The sequence below is a fragment of the Myxocyprinus asiaticus genome, chromosome 38 (assembly GCF_019703515.2).
Source record: "Myxocyprinus asiaticus isolate MX2 ecotype Aquarium Trade chromosome 38, UBuf_Myxa_2, whole genome shotgun sequence".
Taxonomy (NCBI): domain Eukaryota; kingdom Metazoa; phylum Chordata; class Actinopteri; order Cypriniformes; family Catostomidae; genus Myxocyprinus; species Myxocyprinus asiaticus.
The window spans coordinates 20472280-20489686 of NC_059381.1; the positions used below are offsets into that span (position 1 = coordinate 20472280).

The 17407-nt window shown below is 40.2% G+C and overlaps 1 protein-coding gene across 1 annotated transcript in view; it reads left to right on the forward strand.

Moving 5' to 3' along the window:
* ddx10 (DEAD (Asp-Glu-Ala-Asp) box polypeptide 10) overlaps positions 1-17407 on the forward strand; it is a 34601-nt gene that overhangs the window by 5095 nt on the left and 12099 nt on the right. The window contains exons 10-15 of the mRNA XM_051678387.1: positions 5433-5534; positions 8148-8235; positions 8538-8626; positions 9278-9608; positions 12706-12825; positions 13897-14064. Coding sequence (XP_051534347.1) covers positions 5433-5534; positions 8148-8235; positions 8538-8626; positions 9278-9608; positions 12706-12825; positions 13897-14064 — 898 coding nt within the window. The remainder of the gene's footprint in view (positions 1-5432; positions 5535-8147; positions 8236-8537; positions 8627-9277; positions 9609-12705; positions 12826-13896; positions 14065-17407) is intronic.

Here is a 17407-nt window from a genome sequence, read left to right on the forward strand (position 1 = left end):
ATGCAGAAGAAACATCTCCAGTTCTTGAGCAGGATTTTCCATTTCATTTTTGTGTGTTATAATTAGTGGCGATCCAGCGCTGGAGTTTATTTTTAATGTTAGGAAGAGTGCTAGTTGCAGCTGTTATCAGAGGCGATGAGTGACAGCAGAGGGCGATGTTCTCTTGTGCATCCAGACACGCACTCTACTCTCCAGTTAAAACGCAAAGCAAAATGCAAACAGATGTGTCCCCGCTCATGATATACATCCACTGAGGTACAGATGCACTCTTTGTTTATAAACCTCATGAGACCCCCGCGTGACTGCTTTGTGCATTTTCCATTTCATTTTTTTGATTTGTAACTAGTAGCACCTAATAAACAAGCAAAAAAACAACAAAAAAAAAACAATTCTAGAGCAAATAGTTTTCCTAAAAATGAATGTCCACATATGTGGACAGCGAGACTACGTTGTGAAATTTTAAATAACACTAAGCTATAGAAAGTCAGATTTTTTTCATCAAATTGTTTATTATGTGTCAAGGAGTGTTGGTTATTCATGTTTTTGAGACGTTGCAGATATTACAGCTGATTTCTGTAAAGCTGAATAAATAATTCTGATTCAAAGTAATGTCCAGCATCATCACTACCAACCATGTTAAAATAAAATGTAGCATTATAAAATTCTGAATCTATGTACTGATTACCATTGTCCCATGTCTGCCAAACATCATCTGCAGCCTGAAACTGAACTTTTGGTTGGATTTTAGGATTGAATGCACTTAGCTGCATAGAAAGATATAGGATGTTCCCTTGCTCCCTATTTAGTGAATGACTTAACCTTCAGTGTGCTGTCTGTCTTCACTGGTCTCAGAACAGTTTGAAATGTACATCATCTCCAAAAGTTTTCAGCTTTAGGATGAACCCATTTATTCTCAGTGTGAAAATGCACTGTAATTATATAGGAATGCATTTACTAATGTTAACGAATAGAATCATATTGCACAGTGATAACAAAATAAAGTATAACAAAATGTATATTAAAATGAAGCAAAATGGCCACAGATGTGTTAGTTGAAAGTTATTCAAAATAACTAAAATGTTTTTTCTACTTTTGAGGAAATGCGGTGCCAGTTTCCACATATGTGGACATCATGTTTATCAGGGTGCTGATGGGCAAAAATGTGTTTTTAAAGCGGCATAGCAAACATAACTAGAGACTGTCCTCTTTACAACCAAACAGGTTTCAATGAAAACATTTTTTTACCAGAGGCACTTTTGTTGGCGCCTAGTCCGTAGGGGCGCTTCAGAGAAATCAATGGCATGCTGTTGTATCATGTGACTCTGCACTAAATGTTAACCCTTTAATGACAGTCTAGAGTCTGGTGAACAGTATTCAGTCAGTTTTATTCATTTAAATTATGCGTGTTTTTTAATTAAATTATCACGCATGTGGACGCAAGGTCGCACGAGGTTAACATAAAGTTTTATTAGGGCGGTTTAGAATCCAGAAATCCTTGTGTTGGAGGTGAAAAAATGAGAGCACTTGAATTGTTCATAATAATTAATATTCATGAGTCCCCACCCCAAACTGTCCCCACCACTTTTTAAAACAAAGTGACGCCCATGAATGAATATCATGGTTAAAATATGGTTACTGTAGTAAAATCATAATAACTAAAAAAAGTGAGTGAACACAAAACACATTGCCAGGGAATGCAAATGTATTTTCAGAAAATAAATTGCCTCTCTGTGCTTTAAGGGGCTCTGTAAAACTCCAATATCATGGTATGAATAAATTTATATATTTGTAATAGTATATCACACTGTAGTCATCTTTTTTTATGTTTTAATATCCATGCGAATGTGTGTTTTGGATAATCCAGTGAATTTATTGTATGTTCTCGTTTCATTTGGAGGTTGGTTAATTATAACAAAAATAGTAAAACTACAGTGTTTACTATTATGGTCAATTATAGCATTCAGAATCAGAATCAGCTTTATTGCCAAGTATGCTTACACATACAAGGAGTTTGTCTTGGTGACAGGAGCTTCCAGTACACAACAATACAAAAACAGCAGCAAGACATAATAATAATAAAAAATAAAACTAATACACATACGTACAGACACACACATACATACATAAACACATACGCATGGGTAGTGCAAATCTAATACAATCTGTTATATACAGTGCATATACAAATCTGTTATGTACAGTGCAAGTGTTTATTTTTTTTAATTAATGTATTTTTTCAGGGGAATGAAATGGCAGAAGAGGTTGGATGTGTTGGATTAATATAAAAAAGACTAAACTGTGTATTGCACATAGTTATTGCTCAGTGGGGCAATTTAACTGTTTATGAGATGGATAGCCTGAGGGGAAAAAACTGTTCCTGTGCCTGACGGTTCTGGTGCTCAGAGCTCTGAAGCGTCGGCCAGAAGGCAACAGTTCGAAAAGGTAGTGGGCAGGGTGAGTGAAGTCCAGAGTGATTTTTTTTTTTTCCCAGCCTTTTTCCTCACTCTGGAAGTGTATAGTTCTTGAAGGGGGGGCAGGGGGCAACCAGTAATCCTCTCAGCAGTCCGAACTGTCCTTTGTAGTCTTCTGATGTCTGATGTCGTAGCTGAACCAAACCAAACAGTTATTGAAGTGCAGAGGACAGACTCAATGACTGCTGAGTAGAAATGTATCAGCAGCGCCTGTGGCAGGTTAAACTATCTCAGCTGGCAAAGGAAGTACAACCTCTGTTGGGCCTTTTTCACAATGGAGTCAATGTGGGTCTCCCACTTCAGGTCCTGTGAGATGGTAGTGTCCAGGAACCTGAATGACTGCCACAGTGCTGTTTAGAATGGTGAGGGGGGACAGTGTTGGGGTGTTTCTCCTAAAGTCCACAATCATCTCCACCATTTTGAGCATGTTCAGCTCAAGGTTGTTTTGACTGCACCAGACAGCCAGCTGTTCAACCTTCCTTCTGTATGCAGACTCATCGTCATCTCGGATGAGGCCGATGACAGTGGTGTCGTCTGCAAACTTCAGGAGCTTGACAGAGGGGTCCTTGGCGATGCAGTCATTGGTGTAGAGGGAGAAGAGTAGTGGGGAGAGCACACATCCCTGGGGGGCACCAGTGCTGATTGTACAGGTGCTAGAAGTGAGTTTCCCCTGTCTCACAAGCTGCTGCCTGTCCGTCAGAAAGCTGGTAATCCACTGACAGATAGACATGGGAACAGAGAGTTGGTGTAGTTTATTCTGGAGTATAGCTGGGATGATGGTTTTGAAAGCTGAACTGAAGTCCACAAAAAGGATCCTTGCATATGTCCCTGGTCTGTCCAGATGTTGCAGGATATGATGCAATCCTATGTTGACTGCATCATCCACAGACCTGTTTGCTCGATAAGCAAATTGAAGGGGATCTAGAAAGGGTCCAGTGATGTTCTTCAGGTGGGCCAACACCAGTCTCTCAAATGATTTCATGACCACAGACGTCAGGGCGACAGGTCTGTAGTCATTAAGTCCTGTGATTTTTGGTTTCTTTGAGACAGGAATAATGATTGAGCGTTTGAAGCAGCATGGGACTTCGCACTGCTCCAGTGATCTATTGAAGATCTGTGTGAAGATGGGGGCCAGCTGGTTAGCACAGGATATAAGACACGCTGGTGAGACGCAGTCTGGGCCTGAAGACTTCCTCGTCTTTTGTTTCAGAAAGACGCAGCTCACATCATCTTCACAGATCTTAAGTGCAGGTTGAGTAGCAGGGGGGAGGAGGGGGGTTGCAGGAGGTGTTAGTGTTTGTGTGAAGTGAAGGTCAGAGTGGGTGTGGGGTGTGAGATTGGGCCTTTCAAATCTGCAGTATGACACATTCAGGTCGTCAGCCGGTTGGGGGTAGGAGTCCTGTAATTTGTGAGTTGTTTCATGCCACTCCACACTTATGCAGGGACGTAAGCTGAAAACTTGTTTTTCAGCTTCTCAGAGTATCTCCTTTTAGCCACTCTGATATCCCTGTTCAGTGTGTTCCTGGCCTGATTGTACAAGACTTTATCACCACCCCTGTAAGCATCCTTTTTGGCCTGACAAAGCTGCCTGAGCTCTGCCGTAAACCACGGTTTGTCGTTGTTGAACTTTTAAATAAGTCCTAGTAGGAATGCACATATCCTCACTGAAACTGATATATGATGTGACAGTATCTGTGAGCTGATCCAGGTCTGTGGCTGCAGCCTCAAAAACACTCCAATCCGTGCAATCAAAGCAGGCTTGTAGTTCCAGCTCTGCTTCATTGGTCCATCCCTTTACAGTCCTTACTACTGGCTTGGTTGATTTTAATTTCTGCCTGTAGGTTGGAAGAAGATGAACCAGACAGTGATCAGAGAGTCCCAAAGCTGCTCTAGGGACAGAGCAATATGCATCCTTTATTGTTGTGTAGCAATGATCCAGTATGTTCTTGTCTCTGGTTGGGCATTTAATGTGCTGTTTGTATTTGGGCAGTTCACGTGTGAGATTTGCTTTGTTTAAAATCCCCAAGAATAATAATAACTGAGTCCAGGTATTGTTGTTCCATGTCTGTGATCTGATCAGCCAGCTGTTGCAGCACTGTTCAAACACGCGTTTGGTGCGAGATACACACTCATCAGAATAAACAATATGGTACTTGATGTGAATGCATTCATAAAAATGTTGTCTTGTTAGTTGCTCAGGGGGAAAAAAGTTTTCCTTACAGTCTTTCTGCACTGATGCCTTGTTACACTGAATCTCTAAGATTCAATTTAGTCAGAATGATGGCAGCTGTAACTGTACAGATTTGTGTTTTGACATACATTGCCCGTAACGATCAACTAATGAGTTCCATTTTTGGACTCTGGCTTCGCTTGGTAAAGTCTCACCTTCAGGGCAAGTATGTTACACTTCAGTCCTCCCCTCTATAATGTAGCTATGCAAAGATCTCATTCTTTTCTTCAATTGCTTGGAGCAAGACAGCACCCACCTGCCCTTCACCCAGCAGTCAGTCTCTCTCTCTCTCTCTCTCTTTCTCTTTCTCTCTCTCTCTCTCTCTCTCTCTCTCTCTCTCTCTCTCTCTCTCTCTGCTACCCTTGTCTTTTCATTGTGGAATCAATATTCTCAGTAACTCCCCTTCATAGATCACCATATTCAGCAGAAAGCTCATGAGCTCTCACAGAGCTGAGTGTTTAAAAAACAAAAGAGAAAAACATTAGTCTGAAAAGACTGTATTGCAACAGACCACCCGGTGAGACCTTTCATTTTAAAGGAATAGTTAAACCAAAAAATGAATTTATCGCTTACAAACCCTCATGTCTTGTCATACCCAAACCCATATGACTGACTTTCTTCCATGGAACACAAAAGAGTGTTGTTAGGGAACCTTTCACTTTCATTGCATGGAAAAAAAGAGCAGTATCAACATTCTTCAGATTTTCTGCTCCTGTGTTAACTCTATGCAGGTATAAAGAGGGTGGCGAGGCTCTTCTGGTCCTGTTGCCCTCGGAGGAGAAGGGCATGATTGCACAGCTTCATGAAAAAAAGGTTCCCATCAACAAAATCCAGTGAGTGCCCCTCTCCTTTCTTCGTAATTGCATACAACCAAGATGATGTGGGAAATAAGAAGTGGGCTTTTTGCAGAGAGGACGTCGTGCGTGTTCTCTAGGAGGAATGGAGGATGCCATGTGCATGCTGACAATGAAAGCTGGCAGCTTAATTCCCAAGCAAGAGCCTATTATCATGTGATCATGATTATCAATGATATCTGCAGTGAATATGCTACTGGAATCCATGTGCTGAATTTTATATTTGATATTTGTCCTTAAAAATTGATTAATGTACTAATGCTGGTGTTTTGGGGTATTAGTCCTCCACAATGGACTGAAAACTCACATTCAGGTCTCTCTCTATTTTGTTACAGAATGCATGCTTTTCACAATCAATTACTAGGGGATTAAATCAAGTCCTGTCCTATGTTTTTTTTTTTAATTGAATATTCTGTTTTTCTTGGAAATGAATCAATTTACAGAATTAGAATGGGTTGTTAATGCTGTTTCATGTTAGCTTTGTCCTTTTTTCAATGTTAAAATACTTTCTCTTTTCCCAGAATTATATGCTGAGATAACTGTAAGCCATTTGTTGGTGGATTTACTTGAAAAGTGTAAACATTTTGTCTGCAGTTCTATCAAAACATAGCTCTGTTTGTTTGAGGACCATGAACAGCCCAATAGAGCAATGCTAATTATGTTTACATGGATACCGGAAAGTGTCTTAATGCAAGAAAGCGGTTTATTGCAAGAAAGTCGTGTTCCTGTTTTTATGCACTGTATAAGCAGTGTTCTCTTTACTGCTGTTAACATGCGGCTCGGACTGTAAGCAGCTTTCTCCACAGCATTGTAATGTCCCCGCGACGCTTGTGTAAATAAACGTGGCACCCGAGAAAGACTTCACTATTTTATTCCCCGTGCTGATCTTTATTTTCAGAAATTCCAGAGTTGTTGCTGTGCTTGTAACCTTAATTTTCTATCATGACCTGCAGCGGAATTGCTCTGCAATAGTGTTATTTCCCTCTTTCATAAAACTCTGTTATTCCCCTAATGTACAAGCGCATATGAACGAATGTGAGGGACAGTCGATATTTTACATTGGTGTATACACTGATGATTATGACCACATGTCAATATCTGGGTAGATTAGATGGTAAGCAGACAATCAGTTCTCATAGTCAATGTGTTGAATGAAGGAAAAATGGGCAGGAGTAAAAACCTGAGCGACTTTGACAAGGGTCAAATTGTTATGGCCAGACGAATTGGTCAGAGCATCTCTGGAATAGCAAGGCTTGTGAGGTGCTTTCGGTCAGCAGTAGTGAGTACCTAATGACAGTGGTCCAAGGAGGGACAAACCACAAACTGGTGACAAGGTGTTGGGCGCCCAAGGTTCATCGATGTGTGAAGGCAACGAAAGTTATCCCATCTGGAACTGGACCTTGGAGCACTGGAAGAAGTTTGCCTGGTCCAATGAGTCCTGTTTTCTTTAACATCACGTGGACAGCCCTGTACATGTGCACTGTTTACCTGGAGAAGTGATGGCACCCGGATGCAATGTGGGAAGAAGACAAGCCAGTGGAGGGAGTGTGAAGTGCTGGGCAATGTTTTGCTGGAAAACCCTGGGTCCAGCCATTCATGTGGACATCAATTTGACACATGCCACCTACTGAAACATCGTTACAGACCAGGTACACCAACTTCATGGCAATGGTATTCCCTGATGGCAGTGGCTTCTTTCAGCAGGATAATGCACCCTGCCACACTACGCACATTGTTCGGGAATGGTTTGAGGAACACGATGAAGAGTTCAAGGTGTTGCCCTGGCCTCCAAATTCCCCAGATCTCAATCCGATTGAGCATTTGTGGAATGTGCTGGACCAACAAGTCTGATCCACGGCAGCTCCACCTCGCAACATATAGGACTTGAAGGATCTAATGTTTTGGTGCCAGATACCACAGGACACCTTCAGGGGTCTTTTAGAGTCGATGCCTCGGCGGGTCTGTGCTGTTTTAGCAGCACGCGGAGGACCAGCAGCAGATTAGGCAGGTGGTCATAATGTTTTGGCTCATCAGTATAAATGGGTATATTTTATAGTGTATGTGCTTTTCCCACTGTACTCCCAGAAATGTTGAATTATTTCCATTGTGGACTTGTTGTTGGGCTCCGTCCTATGGTTTTTGTTTTCCAGTCTGTTCATGCACATGCTCACTCCTCAAAAAGCTATATAAATGCCGCTTCTGCATTTGCATGACTACATAAGCCGTGTTCTTCTGGAGAAACCCAGTTGTGTTAAACCGCATTCTCTTAATCCCATAAGTGTTGTAAGAAAATTGCCGTTCTTTTTTACATGACGTTTCAGAATGCCGCTTTCTGCAAAAACCCTGGAATAAACCGTTTTCTTAAATGCATGTAAACATGATGATTGACTCACAACTCAACATTGAGTTTGGGGAGGGACTATCTGTTTTTCCAACCAATGAAAAACTGGAGTTTTGGGGAAACCTGTTTAAAAAAAATAAAATCATTATTTTTGCTTTATTAGGTGATGCTAGTGGTGCATAAATTACACACGTCACCTTTAAATCAAAGTCCAGTGAGCACTGACTGATTTGTGTTGATTTGTCGAGCAGGGTTAACCCAGAGAAGGTGTTGTCTGTACAACAGAAGCTGGAGGCCTTCCTGGCCCAGGAGAAAGAGCAGAAGGAACGAGCGCAGAGGGTAAGAGACAGAACGCCTGACTTCCTGTGCAGTCTCTCACACCTCATCTCAAACAGTGAGAGTTGATGTTATACTTAAGCGCAGAGCTATGCTTTTAGGATAATGTGATTGTCTCCCTTACGCCCGGGGCTGAGCTTTTTCAGGCTTGCTACAGAGAGAAGAACAGCATGAAATGTAATCGGGCAAAGTGCTGCCATGAAAATGCCTGTGCACTTTCAGTAATGTGTTTTATCAGGTATAAGTTTTACAGATTTTATCCCCTGTAATGCCTTTTTCTTTTTTTCTCCCTCTCTTAATGGCAGTGTTTTGTGTCCTACCTCCGCTCTGTTTATCTGATGAAGAACAAAGACGTCTTTGATGTTTTTCAGCTTAAACTCTCTAAATATGCCATGTGAGTACATGCTGTGAAGTTACGCCCAGTACCAGCAGCTTTGTGTAAATATGTGTGTGTGTCTATTTGAACACCCATAAGTATTCTCAATGATGTCATTGTTATGCAGTTGAATGTACCAAAAAGGAACAGTTATTTCACCCCTTCATTTTCTGTCTGCTCTCTCTACTGATTTAAAAAGTGTCCAAATGCCAAAAAAATAGTCCTGAATTGCAATGCGTATTAAAACATACTTTAGGTTGTTTGGCGGTAACAAACTTCAGTACTCAAGGGGGTGATTGAGTTACCTTCAAATGTCTGTGCCTTTAAACTAAATATTTTTTATTCAGGTAGCTTGCTATAAACTACTTTAATTTACTTGCTCCGTTAGATTCTATTCAAACTGTTGCTCCACCATGACAGTAACTGACGTGAAAGAGAAATCTGGCCTTATAGGGATAGTTGACATTTATGCCCACAATAGCACCCCTTGTGAATGCAGTGTGTACTTGCGTTCCATTATGAATTGTGATCTGACCCATTTCAGAACCCAACAATGCGTGAATGCAAATTTGCATAGTTGGAAGCATGTGCATAATGTCTTTCTCGTTACTTCAAAGTCATTGTTTGTTGAATGTTTTTAAACATTATGTGTGGTGTCATCAATGACAGGTCACTGGGTTTGGCCGTGGCACCACGGGTCCGTTTCCTCAGTAAGGCCCAGCAGCAGAGGAGCGGTGTGCAGAACGATGACAGTGCTGCAGGAGGCGAGTCTGAAGATGAGCTGCAGAGTTTTAAAGACCAACTCAGAGGAGAACTGCCAGAGTCTCAGCTCTCACAGTCTGAGGAGGAAGATGATGATGATTATGAAGAGGAGGATGAGGAGAGAGTGAAGCCTGCAGCTCTGCTCTGTGGCTTTAGTGAAGAGGAGGAGGATGAAGACTTATTGACGGTCAAGCGTAAAGATGTGTTCAATATCAGTGAAAGCAGCCAGAATGAAGAGGTAATTATACATTAATTATTACTTCTAGTATATGTAGTTATATATATGTGCTATCACATCTCCAACAAGTCTCAAACACAAAACATACCTGAGATAGAGCTTATCTTTGTAATTATGGGAATAATGTGTTCAAAATCAAAGAAAGAAAAATTAACACTATTTTTGCAATACACTATTTTTCCTCAATACTTCTAAGGTCATGTTGGTAGATGAATTAATTTTGCATAGTTTCAGAATCTACTTGTGGGTGGGTTGACTGAATGACTAGTCGGTCTTAAGAAAGCTCTGTGTATTTACACTAGTTTATGTTCATGTCCACCAGACACTGATCAGACACGATTCGTGCAACAAAATAATGGAACAGAACGCAGATGCATATGTTAAAAGGACTTAACTTGAAACAACTTCTTTAACATGCAACACACTGTGCGAGACGTGATGCAGTGACCAAAGTTGTCCCTCTGCATGTGTACATAGACCAACAATTTAAAAAAGTCCTAGAGTAATAGTTTTGAAATTTATTGAAGATGTTGGTTTTGTTACAAAAGCGATGCTTTGGCTTTAGTAGCAGTGCTTTATGTCCAGAAAACAAGTGTGCATACGCATTTGCGAGCGCTTGGAGCGCCAGCACGTGGTCCGTTTGAACATACAGTGGCAAGAAAAAGTATGTGAACCCTTTGGATTTACTGGTTTTCTGCATTAATTGGTCATAAAATATCCATCCCATCTTCATCAGTCACAAGTATAGACAAAGCACAATGTGCTGAAGCTAACATCACACAAACAATTATAATCTTTCATGTCTTTATTGAACACATCCCATTAAACATTCACAGTGCTGTGGAAAAAGTAAATGAACCCCTAGGCTAAAGACGTCAGCATTCCTAATTAGTGTCAGGAGTTGGCAAACCTGGCATCCAGTTAATGAAATGAGATTGGGAGGGGGCCTGGGTAGCTTAGCAAATAAAGACGCAGACTACCACACTTGGAGTCGCAAGTTCGAATCCAGGGCGTGCTGAGTGACTCCAGTCCGGCTTCCTAAGCAACCAACTGGCCCGGTTGCTAGGGTGGGTAGAGTCACGTTGGGTTAACCTCCTCTTGGTCGCTATAATGTGGTTCTCGCGCTCGGTGGGGCGAGTGGCGAGTTGTGCATGGATGCCGCGGAGAATAGTGTGAATCCTCCACACGCCCTATGTCTCCAGTAATGCGCTCAATAAGCCACGTGATAAGATGCATGGATTGACGGTCTCAGACACGGAGGCAACTGAGATTCGTCCTCCGCCACCTGGATTGAGGCGAGTCACTATGCCACCACGAGGACTTAGAGCGCATTGTGAATTGGGCATTCCAAAATGAAAAGAGATTGGAGGTGTGGGTTAGAGCTACTTTGACTTCTAAAAAGCACTCAAACATTCTGAGTTTGCTTTTCACAAGAAGCAGCTGCTGACGTGGACCATGCCTCGCAAAAAAAGAGATTTCAGAAAACCTACGATCAAAAATTGCTGCTTTGAATAAAGCTGGAAAGGGTTACAAAGTTGTGTCGAAGAGCTTAGATAATTGTCTGTCCACAGTTGGACAAATTGTCTGTAAATGGAGATGATTTAGTACTGTAGTTACTCTTCTTAGAAGTGGCTGTCCAGCCAAGATAACTCAATGGACACACAGCAGAATGCTCAGTGAGGTTAAAACACCACGAAGGAAGCTGCTGCTTTCCAACAAAAACATTGCTGTGCACCTGAAGTTTGATCACATTTTATGACCAATTTATGCAGAAAACCAGCTAATTTCTCACTGTACATAACGTGCGTTCACACTAATGTCCACTATAGCACCCCTTGTGGCAAAGTTGAGAATGCAACTCATATTTGCATCATGTTATGAATACGGTCTGACACAGTTGAAATGTAACTACGCACAAAATCGAGCTTGCGTAGATAGAAGTGTCTGCATTCACATACTTGCATAGAGTATGTTTCGGCCTTTGGAGATAGCTGTAGCGTGAAGTCCAAATGCTATGGTTAACATGCTGTCAGCATGCTAAAAACCTCCCTGAGAAGTTGAGTCTCTAAATTCATCCCCTTTAATGCACCGTCACTAAAAAATTACTAAAGCTTAAAAGAAGAAAAAATCCAAATAAACTAGGCTCACTAGTCATTTGTTGGACGACTGGTCAGTCTAGTCGACCATCTCAAATGATGACCCAGTGCATGGGGATTCAGGAGTGCTTTTCAAGTTACGTGCATTCTGTGTTCAAAGCATGTTGTTTCAGCCTGTGAATATCAGGTCATGTTAAAATCAATGCTAATGAGTTAGCATTGCTCCAGTGCAGATAGCCTCACTGTTAAAAGTCACTGGATTTGTCTTGAGGCTGCACAATCAAAAATCGCTGTCAGTTGTTCACTCTAGGGCTGTCACGATCATGAAATTCTTGATGACAATTTATGGTCATACAAATACTTGCCAATTTAATGATTTAATTAAACATAAAATCTAAAAAAAATTTACATTAAATCTGGAATCATACAGTACAATGTATGGTTCATTTTGTGGGCTTTGTAATAAAATAAATGCACAGGGGTAGAATGACATGAATTATAAAATGTTAAGTATTAAAAGGTTTACAAATGTTTAAAATATGTCTCTCTTTGTTCCAATTTTTTTTTTTTTATAATTGCAACAGGGCCTGTGAACAAAGTATTTTCTTTACAATAATCAAAACTCTTCAAAGCTTGGGCTGAATGTTTTGTGTCAGTGTGTAATTGGAAAGACATTGAAGTGGAAATGAGCAAGTACCTTTTTCTAGTTTGCAGAGGATTTAAGGGGAAAATAATTTGCCTCAAGATCTGAACCACTCGATTTTAATTACTATTTACTTTTTTAATTACTTTAATTCAATTATGTTTGAGTGTTTTGGGTGTCAAGATCTCCACTGCTCAAGGGAATGAAAGCACAAATGTACAAAAGTCCATGGAACTCCTGTTTGACTTTGCAGTATCTTTAATTTTATTGGCCCTTAGGGTGTTAAAAATTATAGCTGTTATGATTGTATCTGTTTATGTAAAGCTTGGTTGTGTAAAGGAAATCTTTCTTTCTTTAGGACACAGATGCTCAAGCCAAGAAAAAGAAACAAAAGGAGTCCAAATTCACGGAGGCAAAGAAGATAAAGAAAAGAAACTTCAAAGTTAACACCAAGAAGATCTTCACTGAAGATGGAGAGGTTTGTATCATCAGAGATGTCTTACAGCAACAGCAATACAGCAATAACCCCTTATTAAAGCACTATTCAAATGGTTCATTTTTTTTCCTCAGGGTGTATTCTGTAAATGAACATAAGCAAGGCTCCTCTGAGATGCAACCGCATGGCAATTAATTCACTAGGGAGTTGTGATGTGATTTTATTAATATAGGCAATGACACATACACAGTGCTGCTAAATGTGGTTGTTACTCTTATTCTCAATGCTTTATTCTGTTCTATACACAAGAGTTTGACTATTTTCAGGATTCACTCCCCAAAACGATACTGGACGAGAACACATCTCTGTTCGCCAATATTTGGTCAACAATAGCAGACTGATTAAACTGTTGATATCTTTGTTTTTTATTAACAGCCACAAGACGGGAAAACATTGCTATTGTTATTATCAGCCATCAAGGGCTCAATAGTAGCTCCTTGCACAAACACTAAAATTGGAAATTTGTGCTTGTGTTTAAATGTGGTTGTCCCTCACAAAATTTTGCAGTTCATAGTTCAATTCAGTTCTCTTGAACAAGCATCCTTTGTGCCAAATACCCATATTTTGCAGCGCTACGACACTTAGCAGTGGTCAAAAAGGATTTTCAAAATTACTTTTGGGCTGGTAAGTTGTGCATTAATTGCGGTGTTATGCACAACGAGGTGAGTAACCGCACCACCACAAGGACCTACGAAGTAGTGGGAATTGGCACTCCAATTTGTGGAAAAAAGGGGATAAATTAAAAAAATAAAATAACTTTTGGGCCAAGTCTTCCATGTACACTTAGAGATGACAGTTTGGACAGGAATGAAATTACCCCAAAAACAGTAGGTAATTCAGGCTGGAATTTTCTCCTGGATGGGAGAAAAACACTACTCTCCGATTTGGAGGGCAAGAAAATCCTTGACTAGCACCTGTAAATACTGAAATTACACCACGTTCTCTTGTGAGTTAATGTTTGAATAGGGCTTAAGCCAAGTTTTGAAGTGGGTGGTATTTGTCTGATTAGTATGGTTTGCAGCAGTACAAGGTAACTATGAGTTCTGTGTGCAGGTGGTACAGCAGTGGCCTCCACTGCAGAGAACCATGGTACGAGATAACGAGGCGGCAGACGAGGAGACATCGGGCATTAATGTGGAGGCAGCCAAGGAACGACTCCGCAAAGAGGACCAGGAGTTTGACAAGATTGAGTTCCGCCGTAAAATCAAAGAGAGACACAGGGTGAGACTGACTTGCACCATCATACGCTTACACTTCCCTGTCTGTTTGGGTCCTTCTCAGTGTTATTAAAGTTAATGTTAACAAAAACTAAAATGAAAGCTAAATGAAATTGACATTTTTATTAACTGAAGAAAAATATATGTAACTGACCATTCTCTAAGCCCCACCTTCAAAGCGGTTCTGACCAATCCTGTTTTAGCAACTGTTGCCGTCCACCGTTTCTCGGACAGTTGTTTGCTTTTTTCCAATGAGAGTCTATGGGAGTAATGTTTGTTTGAGATCCAAAAAATTTTAAAAATAATGTTGCTGGGTCATTTCTAGTAGTGACACGAGGTACATATATGCAGTTTTTTTTTTTAATTATCTTTAAATAAATCTTGAGAAGAGCATAGCATGCTATGGATTAAACTTTGTCAGCCCTCATCCCCAAATGATCATGTATAACATCAGCAAGCACACCTGTATAAAACATACATTTGCATCAAGGTAAATTAAAGCTGATAACTTAAAGTAAAAAATGTTTTATGTGTTAATCCAGGTCTTAGTAAAGGTGATAGTAAATAAAGAGTTCACAGCATCATAGTGAGTGTGTTATGGGAGACGTTATGAGCCGTTCTGTTCACTTACACTTATGTCAATCGCCATCAAATGACGCTTTTCTCTTTTCAATTGAATGTGATCACCGTTTTCTTCAATTCTGATTCACAGTCTCCATAGTTTTCAAATGACTGTGATTTAACATTTTCTTTTACAAAAAACGTCAGATAATTATGCTTTACAATGTCACTCTTCATTCCAGCCCACGTAAGAATATTATCAATTCCAGTTATGAGAATATTTAGCCAAAATACACACTGTTCACCGCAATCTCCCATCCAGTTCTGCAAAGCTTGTCAGAGCAAGCAACGGTAAACAAGGGTGGTGGAGCTTAGCAAAGGGTCAATTGGAAAATGTGAAGCTGAACTAAAACACATTTTTCATGACTCCAAATATGACTAAAATAAAAATGACCGCAAATTAGTAATTTTTTTAATACAAAGTATATTATAAAATATGAAAACTTCACAACTAGTATTCACTAAACATAATAATGCAACTAGATAGTGATGACACTAGACGGCCCCTTAAACATATTTCAGTTATATCCATCAATTATATCCATTAACTTGACCTAAAATACTGAAAAAATAATCTGAAACTTGAAAACAAATGAATTTTAACCAAACTGATCAATCATGAAGTGAAAACTTAACGAAATGAAAAAAGGAAAAATGGAAAAATATATTAACTCTGCAATGATTCAAAGAAAACATTTGATTCATTGTTTTCAGCTCCAGGTGTTCATATCAATGTAATATTGAAGGAGCTGAGGGCAATGGGCAATCTGAAAGACACTCTGGCCCTGTGGCTTGTGCTGTCACAGGTTCAGGCAGATGGAAATAGCTGAGATGCCTGTGCAGGCAGCATGGTTTGGAGCTCCGGGCATCAGTGCTAGAGATTGGGCTTTTGAGTTATTACTGTAGTTCTGGATATTGGACAAGTTTTTAAAGGATTGCTCTCCGGCAACATCACACCATTTGCTCTGTTCCAGTGGAGAGTGTTTTCTCATTAACAGTTGAGTATTGAGAAGAACATCCCTCATTTAATGTCTGACACAGTTTCTTTTTTAATCGATCACTGGGAGTGTGTTGCTCAGTGGAAAGGCACAGAAACAATGAGAGCTGATGAGCACCATGTTCTTTATGCCCTGTTTTGGTGGCCTGTCTCTACACTCCTGTTTAAGCATCTCAGCAGAACATTAGTTAAAACATTAGTTGTTGTTTTGTTTTTGTTTGTTTTTTGGCTGTTTGCAACTGTTATGTATATCAGTGTTTCCCAATCCTGTTCCTTACAATTTTTTAAACATGCACCAAACATTAAAGATTAATATATAAAATTAAACAACATGAGAAAACTGTCCTGAAAACCTGAACTCCTGAAATAATAGCATATAATTAATATACTGAAGTATAAGTTACTTTTTTAGAAGTTATTCTGTTGTAAATTCCTCATGTTAGGCAGTTTACAATTGTTTAAAACCTGCAATTATTTAAACATGTACCATGTATGTTAGGAGAGGGTACAAATCTAGATTTTCCGATGCATCGCGATCTTCATTTGAATGATATCGTTTCTTAAATTCTTAAGTATTCAGCAGCGAGAGCCTTTCACTGCGTGTTGAGAGTAAAAGTTATTCTGTGTAATGTGTGTCCAAAGGCGAGATCAACGCGACCCATTTGTCCTTGAATAATGTCACTTTTTATACCCTTGCTGTTCTCTACAGCCAGTTGCTGATCAAAAACAAACAAAAAATAAACATTTAATTTCAATCATGCATAGCACAGATGAGGTAAAGTCATTCGAGTCCTCTCTCGTTAACATGCTCTCATTTACAGACGCTCTTTACAGAAATGCTGCTTTTCTTAAAGAGACGGTACCAGTTTTAGCATGTGTTCAACAAATCAGTGTATTTACAAGCAGAGCTTAACATTAACTTTCTGGCTAACCGGCCACTGTGGCTAGTGGTATTTCAAAGTCACTAGCCACTCAGTATTTTCATGGCCAAAATCCCCCGTCTCACAAAAAGTTATGAAACTAACTGGAGACTGTAACTGCATGCATTTGTTTTGGACATTTTATTTGAAGACGAATGATATGAGTTCAGCAGGACACAAGCCTAATGATTTAAGTAATCTCTTAGAATATCTAAAGGCAAATATGACCAGTTTACTGGAGTAGGGCAGAACAGGAGGAAAACTTTGTCCATTGGTCTATGGAAGTCTAGATTTGAGCAACTGCGGCATTTGTTTCGCTCAAGTGGTGCCTATGGAAAAGGGCCAACATCTCCGTTGAGACCAAAATACGCCTTTTCCGGACACTGATCCTGCCAATTCTCCTATACGGGTCTGAAACATGGACTCTACTGAAGCAAGACCTAAACAAGCTCGAGGTCTTCCAAATGTGATGCCTGCGGCAGATCCTTATTATCTCGCTCCGTGACCGCATCCGAAATGAAACCATCCGAATAAGATGCGACCACCAGCCAACGGTCGAGGAAGCGATCCAACTAAGAAGACTGAGATGGTTCAGGCACATCTGCAGAATGAGCATCACCAGGACACCGTACCAACTTCTCTGGTGAAAACGTCCAACAGAGTGGAAAGTTCAAAGAGCACTGCCCCAGAAGACTTGGTCAAAACAAATTGAAGAAGACCTGAAAAAACCGGCAATCCACCCTCTGTGATGCCAAGGCCATTGCCATGGATCGAAAAGCATGGGAAAGCGTTCTGAGCGAAGTCCGAAA